Consider the following 15,182-nt stretch of genomic DNA (forward strand, 5'->3'; position numbering starts at 1 on the left):
GACACACATATAACACACATCGAAGAGAAGCAGACCAGGAGAAACTAAGACTAGAACAGCAGGACAAAGCTGTAGTGTGTGTGTGTGTGTGTGTGTGTGTGTGTGTGTGTGTGTGTGTGTGTGTGTGTGTCTATGTGTAGACTTTTCATGACAAATGTAAAGTGCTTAACAAATTTATTAGACCACCACCCAAATGTAAGGTTTGTGCCTTAGCCTCTCTAACAGTATTGGTGATTACCAAAATAATTTTTATTTTTCTGTAATGCAGGGTTCACACCAGACGCGGTAGAAGCGGCAAGCACAAGTGATTTACATGTTAATACAATGCAAAGATGCGAATTGGCATCCTGTGGCGTGGAATTGAGCATTGCCGCGGGAAACGCACGAGTTGAAAAATCTAAACTTTGGCGGATTTCCGGGCCGCGTTAACCAATCAGGATTTTGGCTGGCTAAATTTGATGTCATATATGTGTTTATTTCTTGAATCAGTAATTGGCTAAACTTCTACAAAGACCCGCCTCCCACAGCTGTACTTGAGATGTGCAGACATATGGGGAAAGCAAATATTTTTCTATGACGATTTTCTATTATGCCACATCATATAAATATAAATGTATATAATTTACCAAATAATTATAATTTTATTATTTGTGTGTGAGGCATCACTATGTTAAATTGTCTAAATTAGAGCTGAAGATCTTTGCCCGAAGCCGACGGGACCCATCGGGACCCGACAGGTTCGGTCGGGTTCGGGCTTCATTTCTAACATTTTACACGGACTCGGGCCGGGCTCGGGCTTGTGCTTCGGCTTTGCGTAGTAAATGAGCGTTCAAGTTCAATGCTGCTGGATGCACTCAGTAAGCACAGGACCGCGCTGAGGCCATTTACAGTGGATTTAATAATTTTCCTCAACAAAAACATGTAGCCTAATCTTGGTGAGTAAAGGTTTTTCAATGTATAACTAAATATTAATTGAGTTTTAAATACATAATTTAGACAGAGGATATTAATGGAGAGAACTGCCGTAGCAAATCCCGCGGAGCCTTTATCTTAATTTCGTTATTGCCAAATACCCATCTTAATTCAGAATGTATTATCTTAATTTAATTCGTTAAGAAATAATAATTTTTATTGACATGTTGGCCTATTTATAGTGTATTGCATAGGCCTATTTAGAGTGAGATTTTACGATGTTACAGATGACTTCTTTTATTTCTTTGTTTTAACTTCCAAGTGGCGTATAGCCTAGTTAGTCATAAATAAATAATGTTAAAACGTGTAAATTACTCATTCTTGACGAAAGCTGTGTACGTGCGCACATTTAAATAATGTCGGGCTGTAAACGGGTTCGGGCTTTAAAAAGCTGTCAATCAAAATGTACTTTCGAGTTCGGGCCGAATTCTGTCAGGCTTCGGTCATTTCGGGCCTAACTTTTAATGCCCGATTACAGCTTTAGTCTAAATGCATTTTTATAAATATTTGTTATCTGTGAAAGGCGTTCAAACTAAAATGTTTAAATAATAATTGCATTCAGACCGAATTTTGGAGGAGGCGTGGCTATGCATGGCGGAATTTGTGATTTTAATGCTAGCATGCTAAAGTTAGCATTTTTAACTCTTTCCCCACCATTGCCGAGTTATCTTGTCAATTAAAGTCGCAATAAAATTAAAAGAATAAAAATGTCATTTGTTTTGTCATATTGTGGTATTTTTTACAAATTACTTATATGTGAGCTTCATTATCAAAAAAAATACATGTGCCCTCATAATCTTTAATCAAAAACGCAAATCTCCTCCTGCTCTCAAAACAATCTCTCTTTACTTCCGGTCATATGGTATGGCAGGTGGGCAGGGTCTGGGAGAATATCGCTGTGATTAGCAATTAGCAACACCACCTAACTTCAAATGATCCAATCAGATCTCGATTGACAAATTCAAATCCAGCCCTGCCTTATTTTATTTCAGAAGTCAGTTTCACTCAGATATACGTCACCACAGGGAAAATAAGGCAATCTCCACTTTCCGTCTCATGGCAACTTTAAGAGAAAACATTTCCCTGCCAATGACGCTTTCCTGAAAAAAAAAACAGTTTTTACGGCAATCTGTAAATCCGCTATTATCCACTAGATGGTGATCTTACCCATTTAATAAAATTTTAAACTCCATGTATGTTTTGATAATCGTTCTGAATCTGATTTTGAACAAAATTCCTTTACAAAAATGCAATTATTTCAGCTTTTTGTTTAGAATTTGGTATTTTTTAAGAAACCTACCCATATTTTAGAGGTATAAAAAGAGAAGAAATGAAGATGAAATTTTATTTTTTTCGGTTTTGTTTGTTTGTGAAAGCAGAGGCTCTGTTTTTTCATTTGATATATCTCCATGTTTATATACTTATAGAAAAACATTTTCCAGGAAGGCATTTTGTGAAACTTTTGTAAAAAATGAAAGAATAAAAATGCTGGCGGGCAACTTTAAAAAAAAAAGGTGGCGGGGAATGAGTTAAAATATGTTTCCATCAGTATTGATCACAGTACCATTTCTAATGTTAAAATAAAATTATTGTTATTCATGAAGTAGTAAATTACAGTTAGTGATTTTACTTGGAGTCCTTAATCAAAGCTTGATTAAATTTTAATTCTTAAAAACACAAATTCAATTTGACACTCCTCACTTCTGTTTAAAATGGTGAAACTTCAAGAACTCCCTGTTTAATGTGAGTCCACATTAAATCACTTCACGATGCTGGATGGCCTTTGAGACAAATAGACAATAGTGCCCTAATAAATTTGTTATGCATTATATATGTAAGTATGCTTACATGTGAAAATAATGTTGGGATATATTGTGTGCTTTACATAGGTGTACAAATTGTTATTCTATATCTATAAGTGAACAATCTGTGAGGTTTTAAGAGAATATATTTTTTGTAGGCATGTATTCTGGTGCAGATTTTCCCAAGCAGTGATAATATCTGATATAACTGACCACCAGCAGGGGGCACCACTTGATCCAAAAGTTTCATGCTGGTTCTCTTCCAGATCTTCTTAATAACGGCCCGGAGCTCTTCGTTAGCTTGCTCTAGATTACCTGCATCAAAACACAACCATATTAACATAACTACATATGTTTTTACAATCATCAAAAGGCTATTCAAAGTTGGGCTATACAGGTTAAAACATTACATTTGGCAGACACTTTTATCCAAAGTGACTAAAAGTGTATTACAAAGTATAATTTTTTATCAGTATGTGTGTTACTTGGATCGACCCTATGACCTTTGGCGCTGCTACCCATTGAATTACAGGAATACTATGTATTCCTACAAACTATACAAGCAATATATGTTGTGGATGATGCAAAAAAAACTTTGCATGTAGGATGTGAAGCATTCATCTACCTTCTGTTTTGATCTTTAAGGCAGTTCTCACAAGAGCAAAAAGTGTTGCGTTAAACATGACGGTCCCATCGCTATTTAGAGGCATGTTCATCGCAACCAATCTCTGAAAGAATGAAAGAGAAAAAGAGTTTGGTTAAATGTGTTTGTGCATAATATATAAATGTGTGCGTTTGTGTATGCTGGTTTTACCTTGCAGGCGACTCTATGAGGACAGAGTTTGCCGAAGCCGAGCGGAGGCTGAATGCGGCGTAACAGCGTCACCACATCCAGATGTTTTATTCGACCTCTGAGATGATAAAAAAACACTGATAAATACACTGCCTGGAGGAACATTTCATTGGGTCACAGTTTAAGAGATTCAATAGTTGTGGCAAAGTTTGATCTAAAACAGAGAGGATGAACTCTGGAGATAAACCTGACAAGCAGTTATTGTTATAGTTCTCCAGAAGATCGGCAGGGATATTAAAGAGATTTATGATATCTTTTCTACATGGTCACACATTCAGTCCTTACTTGGCCTCTGGATCATACTCTGACCAAATCCTCTTGAATTCGTCAAGGTGATGTGGACCCAGAATCGACCAATCACGAGTCAGATAGTCAAAGTTGTCCATGATGACAGCCACAAATAAGTTAATGATCTAAAATAAGAAAGATTTATTATTAACATTACTCATTTATGTGTCTGGACGCAAGCAAATAAACATGTTATATTGTAAAAACATATTGATAAAGTAAATAAATAGCAATTATGACCAGCTGTACATAAAGGCTGTAGAAATCTATATTGCTAAGTATGTGTGTGTCTGGCATAGCTATGGTCAACCTTTTGTAACAAATCTAATGTTTCTATCCCTTTATATCCAGTTCCAGTGTGTATTATTATCCAGTTAATGTTTGTACCAGGAAGGCGCAGAGCATGTAGAAAGTGATGAAGTATATAATGGCGAAGTTGCTTCCACAGGTGAACTCTTCCCCTTTATTATATTCGGATTCCGGGTCACACAGTTTTCCCGGCATACATGCCAACATGATGTCTTGCCAGGCTTCACCTGTTGCACATCTGCACATAAAACACACACATAGTGTATATTCTGAAATCATAGCAACACCTTTGATTGTAACAGATTTGGCACACTGCAAAAATGACTTTCTTACTAAGTATTTTTGTTTGTTTAAGTACAAATATCTAAAAATATTAAAATGTAGATGTATTTTCGTGATGAGCAAAATGACCTAAGAAAATAAGTCTAGTTTTTAGGCAAAAAACAAACAAACAAAACCATAAAATTTAAGTGATTTTGTGCTTAAAACCATCATAAGCAATTATTTCTTGAATTTTTCTTGAATTTAGTGTTTAAAAAAAAATGTCAAGATTTTTTTGCTTACCCCATTGGCAGATTTTAATCACTTAAATTTGACATTTTCGGTCTAAAACTAGACTTATTTTCTTGAGTTGTTTTGCTCATCAAGAAAAAGCATCTTAATTGAAGAATTTTAAGATATTTTTACTGGAAAAAAGACAAAAATACTAAGAATTTTTTTTCCTGAAAATAATTTTTTGCAGTGTAGTCTTGTTTTCAGTAGAAATATATATAAAAAAAAAATCTTAAATCAAGATGCATTTTCTTGATAAGCAAGATTAACTAAGAAAATAAATCTTGTTTTTAGACAAAAAAATAAAATGTAAGTGAAATTTAAAATGAACAAGCAAAAATATCTGTTCTTGAATTAGGTGTTTAAGAAAAAAGAAACTCATTTCAAGATTATTTTTCTTACCCCATTGGCAGAATTGTTTTGCTTGTTTCAGCACAAATTGACTTACATTTGATATTTTTGGTCTAAAAACTAGATTTATTTTCTTAGGTCATTTTGCTCATCAAGAAAATGCATCTTGATTTTACATTTTTTTTATTTGTACTGAAAACAAGACAAAAAACTTTTACTTTATTTTAAGAAATGTATTTCTTGAAAATATTTTTTGCGGTGTACATTCATTTTTTACAGAAAAAATATATTATGATATGCACTGCAAAAAAAAAAAAAAGATTTTTAAGAAAAAAAATTCTTAGTATTTTTGTCTTGTTTTATCTACACATTCTTAAATTAAGATGCTTTTACTTGATGAGCAAAATGACCCAAGAAAATCAGTCTAGTTTGTAGACCTAAAATATCAAATTTAAGTGATTTTGTGGATAAAACAAGCAAAAAAATCTGCCAATGGGGTATGCAAAAAAAATCTTGAACATTTTTCTTAAACACTAAATTCAAGAAAAAAATCAAGATAAATGTGCTTACCCATTGGCAGATTTTTTTGCTTGTTTTATGCACAAAATCACTTATTTTGTGCAAAATACATGATTAAAATAAGAAAAAAGTACCTGACACAATCACCCATAAAATCACCCAAAAATCTTTACTAATAACCCCATTAAAAAAAATAAAATAGGAATAGAGAAAACAGCCAAATGCATCATGCACTTTGGATCACATGGGTCTAAAGTGGGGCACAACTGTAAAGACCCATAAAAGCATCTCCTAACCTGAACAGCAGCAGTACGGCTTGAGGAAAAGTCTGGAAGTTGTTGTTTCTATTGATCTGTGTGTGGTCCACCATCGCGATCTTGCCAAACACCTGAAAGTCCCACAAATGCAAGACGAGTTAAAGGCCGCTACCCTAGGTGTTTTCAGCAATATAAAAATAGTCTCTGGTATCCCCAGAATGTGTCTGTAAAGTTTCGGCTCAAAATACAACACAGATCTTTCATTATACGATGTTGAACATGGACATTTGTGGCTGCAATGAAAAACGTGCTGTTTTTGTGTGTGTCTCTTTAAATGCCAAAAAATACTTCTGTTCCCCTCTCTGTATGCAAAGTGGGGTGTAGAGTAGAGGTCTTCTCGGGTCCAAAGAAATTTACCCGACCCGAAATGACCCGAATCCCTTCATACCCGAACCCGACGTGCATAAATAAAAAAAATTTAAAGAAAGACCCGACCTGAGACAAACCCGAGAAAATTAGACCCGAGTCTGACCCGAACTAGTGAAAACATTTTTTTAACCCGACTGGAACCGAATGTAACGGCACTGACATGTGTGCATTCTGCAGACCCACGAGCAGCAGTCAGACAGAAAGTAACTCCGGTGGCCTTGCAACCAATTTGGCGAGCTGCTCCATTCGTTTTACTTTGTTATCTGACGATGACACCAACGTAACCGCTAAAATGTACATTTATAATTGACTGACATGTTTGTCTCAACGAAAATTTACCTTCCGACAACCACACAATGTCGCAATCGCTCTTGGCAAACAGATGAGAGGTTTGAAAAGGACATTGACGCACACAGGCGAGAGAGTTCGGGTCTTCTCGGGTCCGTTCAGAAAAAACACATTCATTTTTAAATTACCCGAGACCCGATGCCGCTATTATTGTACCCGACCCATGTCCGAGGCACATGTGAAACTTTTAGACCCGAACCTGATCGGGTCTCGGGTCGGACCTCGGGTTTTCGGATCTAAGTGGACCCGTGAAGACCTCTAGTGTAGAGCGCTTACACATGTGCTTTGGACTACATTAAAACATGTGTCTCTGGCAGAAGGTTGAACTACGCGCTCATAAGGCGGAGTCTGTGAGCTGTTATGGGTGGGGCGTAATCAATGTGACATCACACTGATAGGGGATCCCCACAGCCTGTTCTGTGTGATTGATTGAAATAAATTTAACTTCAACCCCAGTTAAAAATCAGAAAAACAGAGTAATAACTTAAAATGTTTAAAGCTTCTCTCCATTTTCTTTGGCTGTGTCTTAAATAGCTTAAAATATCCTCTTTCCCTAGTTCACTAATATAGTCCACTTGAATGAGTGAATGAAAACAAGTGGGTTAATTCAGACACTAAGTGCCGGGCGTCATCTTGTGTCAAGACACGAGAGTTAATTTGGTACGCACAACAGTGAAGGGGTAGCGGCTTGCTGTTGACTAAACATTAGTTGCACACTCATTATTGCGGTGAATTATGGAATTGAATATGAGCACTTGATAATGTCCACTATAAATTTCGGATACCACTACAAAATGCACTGTGCACTGTTTAAGGGTATATGGAGCAATTTTGGACACAGCCAAAGAAGAAAGCGCTTATTTAGATATTCTAAACAAAATAAAATTTTACGTTAAAATAACGTTCCCATAACGTTGCAGAGTGGTTATTTTTAAACTAACCTAAAAATACTGTTCTATTTTTTAAAGAAAACTTTCCTGGCTATCCAAAAACAAACATGGGAAAATACCGTTCTGGAAACCAAAAAATTATGTTAGGGGAACATTTTGAGAACCAAAAATTGTTAGCTGGGAAACACACCTGCATGCCGATCACGGCATAGATGAAGAACAGCATTGCTATCAGTAAAGCCACATATGGCAGGGCCTAAGAAAAGAAAAAAGGTTTAACATTAAAATTAACACGCAAAAAACATCACATACTGTAGTAAACAAACCACTAGAGATATTTTTAAGGAGTGACATGTGTTAATACATGAATGATTGACTATCTGACCTGGAAGGACTTGATGAAGGTCCAGAGGAGGGTTCGAATGCCCTCACCCCTGCTCAGCAGCTTGACCAATCGCATTACTCGAAAAAGCCGAAAGAAGGTGATAGAGATGCGAGCGCTGTCTTCTGTGTTCTGTGAGGGGCGGAGTCAGTGTTAGCCAACCAATCAAGAGATAACACAGGGCATCTGGCTGTATTAAGACAGTCAAACCAGCATAAGGTAGCACAATGTGTGTTTTACCGATTTTATTTTTTTATTTACTACCATAAGTTGGCATTGGGAATGTATCATCGGCGCTTAGAAATCGAAAACGTGTGTGCTTCATACTTAGGCTGGTTTGAGTAAAACGCTGCCAGACTTTCAGTCTTACATCCTAGAGAAAAAGGAAGGGAGCAGCAGGGTGCATGCTGGATAAAAAACCTTGCCATACTTAACTGCACGCATTGGCACAAGCATGGCTCCCTCGAACCAGTTACTTCATGCCAACTTACAGCGGGCCCCCACACCTAACAGGTGAAAGGTCAGTTTGAGGTCACAATCTTACCTGAATCACCTGACCTGATGTGACCTCAGGGGCCGCTGACCATGCAGCAGTGTCAGCACTACAAACGTGAGGGGCCGACCGACCCCGCGCACACACACACACACACTCACACGCATTTCCTCACGTTTGGGTGACACTCGCCCTACTTGACAAAATGAATAAATCAAATGAATAAAATCAAAGCAAAGCAAACGAAATGAACTGAAAGAACTAAAACTTAAACGCACACAAAGTCAAAAACTTAAATAATTGAAGTTGGGGTGGGTATAGATGAGAGGTTTACTTAAGATTCCACAACTCAAAAGGAAACCTGAAAACTATGCAAACTGGGGCGATAAAACCCAAGAGGGGCGGAAAGTCTTACCCCCGCCTCATCCACCTGAGGTGCCTCTGTGGGCTTTAAAATCAAAGACCTGAATTAATCACTCACACAAAACAACTGCACTTACGCTTTAAATCACATTCACAGAGAAATACAGTAGTACTGTATATCACAAACTCCAGCGTAGAGCCAGAACAACCAGATGTTGACTGAAGACATCCTTTTCCTGCTTATAATGACTCAAAAATAACCAACAATTGGGGACTGTATTCACTTAGAAGGCTTATGTAACATGAAGGTCCATCACATGACCTAATTTACACCCAGTGCATTATATAAGCAAAGGATTACAGCACATACAGTACAGTACATCGCACACACACACACTAACAAGACCAGCATGCACTTATACAATGAATACAACAAGAGATTATCCAATAATCTTTATCTAACAACGATACATTAACAAAGACTTGCTGTGATGTCATTAAAAATAAACCAATTAAATGTGTGACCTTGTCTGTGATATCCAGGTTAAAGTCTTCTAAACTAATGATGAGATTTGAAGCATAAAAGTTTGATTTCATTCATTGATTCCACATCGATTTGACATGACCTTACTTAGTTAATATTAAAGGGACACTACAGTTTTTTCAAAATATGCTCATTTTCCAGCTCCTCTAGAGTTAAACATTTGATTTTTACCGTTTTGGAATCCATTCAGCCGATCTCCGGGTCTGGTGGAACCACTTTTAGCATAGCTTAGCATAATCCATTGAATCAGATCAGACCATTAGCATCACGCTAAAAAATAACCAAAGAGATCGGATATTTTTCCTATTTAAAACTTGACTCTTCTGTAGTTACATCGTGAACAAAGACCGACGGAAAATTAGAAGTTGCAATTTTCTGGACAGATATGGCTAGGAACTATACTCTCATTCTGGCGTAATAATCAAGGACTTTGCTGCTGTATCATGGCTGTAGGAGGCGCAATGATATTACGCAGTGCCCGAAAATAGTCCCCTGCTATTGAAAGTAACCAAAAAGACTGTTTTAGCTACTGAAGTCCTTGATTATTACGCCATAATGTATAGATCCTAGCAATATCTGCCTAGAAAATTACAACTTTTAATTTTCCGTCGGTCTTGGTTCACAATGTTACTACAGAAGATTCAAGTTTTAAATAGAAAATGAAAAATATCGAAACTCATTGGTTATTTTTAGCGTGATGCTTAATGGTCTAATCCGATTCAGTGGATTATGCTAAGCTATGCTAAAATTGGTAACGCCATACCTGGAGATCAGCTGAATGGATTCCAAATCAAAACATCAAATGTTTAACTCCAACCGTGGGTTCACACCAGCCGCGTTTGAGGCGAGTTCACTTGCTTCATTTGTGCGTGAAAGCTGCGCGTGAAATTCTAGTCATTGAGACATTCACGCGGAAATTTGCGTCATGGGAGGGGCTTCTGCGACTCCGCTCACTTTCTGTAATCACATCACTACTAGAGCAAGCTCCTGATTGGTTAAAGCGGCCCGTTTTTTCGCCAAAGTTAAAAATTTTCAACTGCCGGGTTTCCCGCGGCAAAGCTTAAGTCGCGACATTTGCGCGAACTAGGCGCTCGAATGAGGTGGAATCGCATCTACCGTGCTGCGCTAACACCTCATTCACACCGCGAGACCTCCAGACGCATGTCAACGTGTTTTCACATTGGCTTAAGACTGAAATCACTTGCGCTTGATGTCACTACTAGAGCAAGCTCCTGATTGGTTAACGCAGCCTGTTTTTCCGCCAAAGTTCAAAATTTTCAACTGATGCGTTTCCCGCGGCAAATCTCAATTCGCAACATTTGTGCGAACTAGACATGCGAATGAGGTGGAATCGTGTCTACCGTGCTGCGCTAAATGCCTCATTCGCGCCGCGAGACCTCCAGACGTGCGTCAACGCGTCTTCACATTGGCTTAACATTGAAATCACTTGCGCTTGACGTCACTACTAGAGCAAGCTCCTGATTGGTTAACGCGGCCCGATTTTCGCCAAAGTTCAAAATATTCAACTGCCGCGTTTCCCGCGGCAACACTCAATTTGCGCCATTTGCGCGAACTAGACGCGCGAATGAGGTGGGATCGCGTCTACCGTGCTGCGCTAAACACCTCATTCGTGCCGCGAAAGCTCCAGACACGCATCAACGCGTCTTCACATTGGCTTAACATTGAAATCACTCGCGCTTGACGTCACTACTAGAGCAAGCTCCTGATTGGTTAACGCAGCCTGTTTTTCCGCCAAAGTTCAAAATTTTCAACTGACACGTTTCCCGCGGCAAATCTCAATTCGCAACATTTGTGCGAACTAGACGCGCGAATGAGGTGGGATCGCGTCTACCGTGCTGCGCTAAACACCTCATTCGCGCCGCGAAAGCTCCAGACGTGCATCAACGCGTCTTCACATTGGCTTAACATTGAAATCACTTGCGCTTGACGTCACTACTAGAGCAAGCTCCTGATTGGTTAACGCGGCCCGATTTTCGCCAAAGTTCAAAATTTTCAACTGACACGTTTCCCGCGGCAAATCTCAATTCGCAACATTTGTGCGAACTAGACGCGCGAATGAGGTGGGATCGCGTCTACCGTGCTGCGCTAAACACCTCATTCGCGCCGCGAAAGCTCCAGACACGCATCAACGCGTCTTCACATTGGCTTAACATTGAAATCACTCGCGCTTGACGTCACTACTAGAGCAAGCTCCTGATTGGTTAACGCAGCCTGTTTTTCCGCCAAAGTTCAAAATTTTCAACTGACGCGTTTCCCGCGCCAAATCTCAATTCACAACATTTGTGCGAACTAGACGCGCGAATGAGGTGGTATCGCGTCTACCGTGCTGCGCTAAACACCTCATTCGCGCGGCGAAAGCTCCAGACACGCATCAACGCGTCTTCACATTGGTTTAACATTGAAATCACTTGCGCTTGACGTCACTACTAGAGCAAGCTCCTGATTGGTTAACGCGGCCCGATTCTCGCCAAAGTTAAAAAATTTCAACTGCCGCGTTTCCTGCGGCAAAACTCAATTTGCGCCATTTGCGCGAACTAGACGCGCGAATGAGGTGGGATCGCGTCTACCGTGCTGCGCTAAACACCTCATTTGCGCCGCGAAAGCTCCAGACACGCATCAACGCGTCTTCACATTGGCTTAACATTGAAATCACTCGCGCTTGACGCCTCTACCGTGCCTGGTATGTACGCTTCATAAGGGAGCAGGAAAATTAGCATATTTTCAAAAAAGGTGGAGTGTCCCTTTAAAGTTATCAAGTTTCACAGAATGTTCTTTACATTAATATGTAGGATTATTTTATGTAGAAAATAGTAGGCCTACTTTAGCACGGTTTTCATAGATTGGGTTACATTTGAAGACTAAAGTCTATACTGACACTAACAGCAACCAGTACAGGCTTCATTAATTTTACTGTAGATATCTGATTCTGATCACTTTATAAGCACATCAGATTTGGTTGTCTGGAAATAGGGATAAATGTCCTCTATTGATACATTGTCAAAAGAATTTGTCATAAATGGTACTTAGCTTTCACTGGGGCGGTACCCTTTTTAAACTCACACATTTGCACCTGAAGAGTTCATATTAGTACATCAAAGGTACATATTTGTACTAAATGTATAGATATCAGAACCTGCATAATACATATTAGGACATTTTTAAAGGATACTGCCCCAGTGATAGCTTGGGACAATTTTTAACACTTTTTTCTGACAGTGTATGTGCTGTGTTCACTTGACAACCATGTTCACAGATCATAGAAATAGGACTGTCTTTGCAAAGTCACTTTAAACATTTTGAATTCAGCAACCTGCATTGCAAAGCCTCTATATGCTTATACGTACTGTACACTTTTATGTGCACACAAGCATACACACACACACATTATAAAATTCAACAACTTCGAGAATGAATGGGTTGTCAAAAACCACATCGAGTCATACAGTGAGAAAAACAAAAAGTTTGCGTTCAGGAAAAAGACTAATATCTCAAATGTGCAGAAGATAAAAAGACTCCAGACAGATATGGCATCCTTCATATAATCTAACTTTCCTCAAGTCACTTTTAAATAAAACATCACATTTGCATGACAGGTGAAAATATAAGATGCAAGCGCGTTAAACTTTCACTGCCCATTGCATTTGATGTAGCATGCATTTAAGCGCTGGCAGTCTGCAGACAGGCACATATACAAGGACAGACAAACGCACAATCTCTTTCTCAAACACACTTGCTCACCATAACAGCGCACACAAGAGCTGAAATTTCCAGTTGCACAGCAGCATCCCCATGCATTTTAACAGAGTCACCACTCGAGGGCGCTCTCACACGCAAATGCAAGAGAGGAGGTGAGAGAAATGGAGGAAGCGAGGGAATAAATGGGGAAGCGAGGGAAAAGGTGGGAGGAAGGGAATGAGGGGAAGGAAAAAACGATAAAGTAAGGAAAGATGAACAGAAGTAAGTTATAAATGAGTGCAAAGAGAGATGAAACTCATTTCAGGGTCATGCAGCCTTGCTGACGTCCACACACCTTCTCTACTCAAGTTCTCATTCCTCTGAGCTCTAAAAGCTCACTGAAGGTAGAGAGACAGAACAGAGACATAGACAGTCACTCAGCAGACAGACAACACATCTATACACACACAAAATGTATTCAACCCCTTAAAAAAACTGTTTGATGTGATGTCAAAATGAGCAAGTACCCTTCATATCCATGCAGGTATTACAATAATTTCCATTTAAAAACGTCATAGTGAAATGAATTTTTAAGAATATGACATAAACATTGCAGGACAAACCTGCTGTAGAAACCACAAACTGAAATTTAAGCAGGCTTAATGGTTCAATAAAAAATCTCCACAAAACCTTTCTGGTACATAAAAGATTCTGTGTAGTAGGGAAAAAGCGAACTAAAAGGTTTTTGGTAAACAATAAATGTTTCTCTTTATGGCACTGCACAATTTTCAATACTATACTTTGTACTGCTACACAAAACAATCGAGCGACAGGAACACATTTTATCAATTGTGGGACAAAACAACTGTAGTGGGGTGATCAGACGGACATAATTACACAATCCGAAATGTTTTATAGCAGTGATTCTCAACAAGGCTGCGGAGCGCCATCTGGTGGGCCGCGTAGGCAGTGGTAGTCTACTGTCGAATCAATTTATTGACAAATCTTTTTATTTTCGCATTATGAGTTTATATGAATAAAAATGCTAAGTCAAGATGCATGGTCTAAAAGCCTTTTTATGTTTAAATATCGCATTGACAATCATGTCACGGCGTCAGACATAACGTTTGTTCGTTTAGATGCAGTAACATTATGTTACTGTAATATGGATAATTTTCTGGAAAAAATCCAATGTGGGAGACAGTCCTATTCAAGCAAAAGCCACTATAAAGATGCTAGACGTCACTTTTTAACACACAAAGTATCTTGTTTAGCGTCAAATTTTGAAGCTCAGGGTTTCCCCCTTTAGCAATTTTTTTGACGTGCAATTTCAGTTGTTTGGCTTATGTGTCAAATAAACACGCCTTTTAATCTTTGCATGCGTACAAGTAGAAATCATTTAAAATATATTTTACTTTAACTCTTTCCCCACCAACGTTTTTTTAAAAACTTGCCAGCGTGCGCCAACATTTTTTATGATTTTCACAAAAGTTTAATGCCTTCCTGAGAATTCTTTAAATATATAAAGAGCGATGATCAAATTCACGTGAGGGGTTGCTTACGGGTTGTATAAGTTGGTTAAGAGCGACATCTGGTGGATAATAGCGGAAATACGGATTGGCAGAAACGGTCGTCATTGGCAGGGAAGAGTTTTTTCTTAAGATTTAGCTTTATACGAAATGGTGTTCACAGGTTGTTTTTAGGGCTGAAGACATCTGCTTATCCAACCCGAGCGAAGAAATGTGGGGTCTTGAACTACGTTTGGTTTGCATTTTCAGTTTTTTTTTGACTCTACCCATCTTCTATTTTACAAAAGTCTCTAACCTAACTGATTTATTAGTTTGTTCGGGTTCATTATTACGATTGGCTCTGAGCTCCTAAACCATTCTGTCTGGAGGTGAATAGAGGGTTATGAGAAAGAGGAAGTTCAAAGTCACATGGACCACACCGCTTTGAGCACTGACCGGAGGGGAATGGAGCGGGTGGCCAAGCGCCATCTGCAGAAAATGAAGCTAATGTTAGCAGCTACATATCCCAGCATGCAACAGTGGATGGGCAAACCAGTCACTCCAACCACTCCAAGATTGGGTGAAAGTCACACATACCTCTGAGTTGGGGATTCATGAGTATAGAT

General features: G+C 38.8%; 1 protein-coding gene across 1 annotated transcript in view; it reads right to left on the bottom strand.

Annotated features, from left to right (window-relative positions):
- Positions 1-15,182, bottom strand: part of cacna1da (calcium channel, voltage-dependent, L type, alpha 1D subunit, a) — a 111,936-nt gene that overhangs the window by 14,973 nt on the left and 81,781 nt on the right. The window contains exons 32-40 of the mRNA XM_073811831.1: positions 8,861-8,893; positions 7,956-8,084; positions 7,761-7,826; positions 5,943-6,034; positions 4,303-4,462; positions 3,913-4,040; positions 3,589-3,685; positions 3,400-3,502; positions 2,988-3,089 (exon numbers count right to left, since the gene is read on the bottom strand). Coding sequence (XP_073667932.1) covers positions 2,988-3,089; positions 3,400-3,502; positions 3,589-3,685; positions 3,913-4,040; positions 4,303-4,462; positions 5,943-6,034; positions 7,761-7,826; positions 7,956-8,084; positions 8,861-8,893 — 910 coding nt within the window. The remainder of the gene's footprint in view (positions 1-2,987; positions 3,090-3,399; positions 3,503-3,588; positions 3,686-3,912; positions 4,041-4,302; positions 4,463-5,942; positions 6,035-7,760; positions 7,827-7,955; positions 8,085-8,860; positions 8,894-15,182) is intronic.

The sequence above is a fragment of the Paramisgurnus dabryanus genome, chromosome 14 (assembly GCF_030506205.2).
Source record: "Paramisgurnus dabryanus chromosome 14, PD_genome_1.1, whole genome shotgun sequence".
NCBI lineage: Eukaryota > Metazoa > Chordata > Actinopteri > Cypriniformes > Cobitidae > Paramisgurnus > Paramisgurnus dabryanus.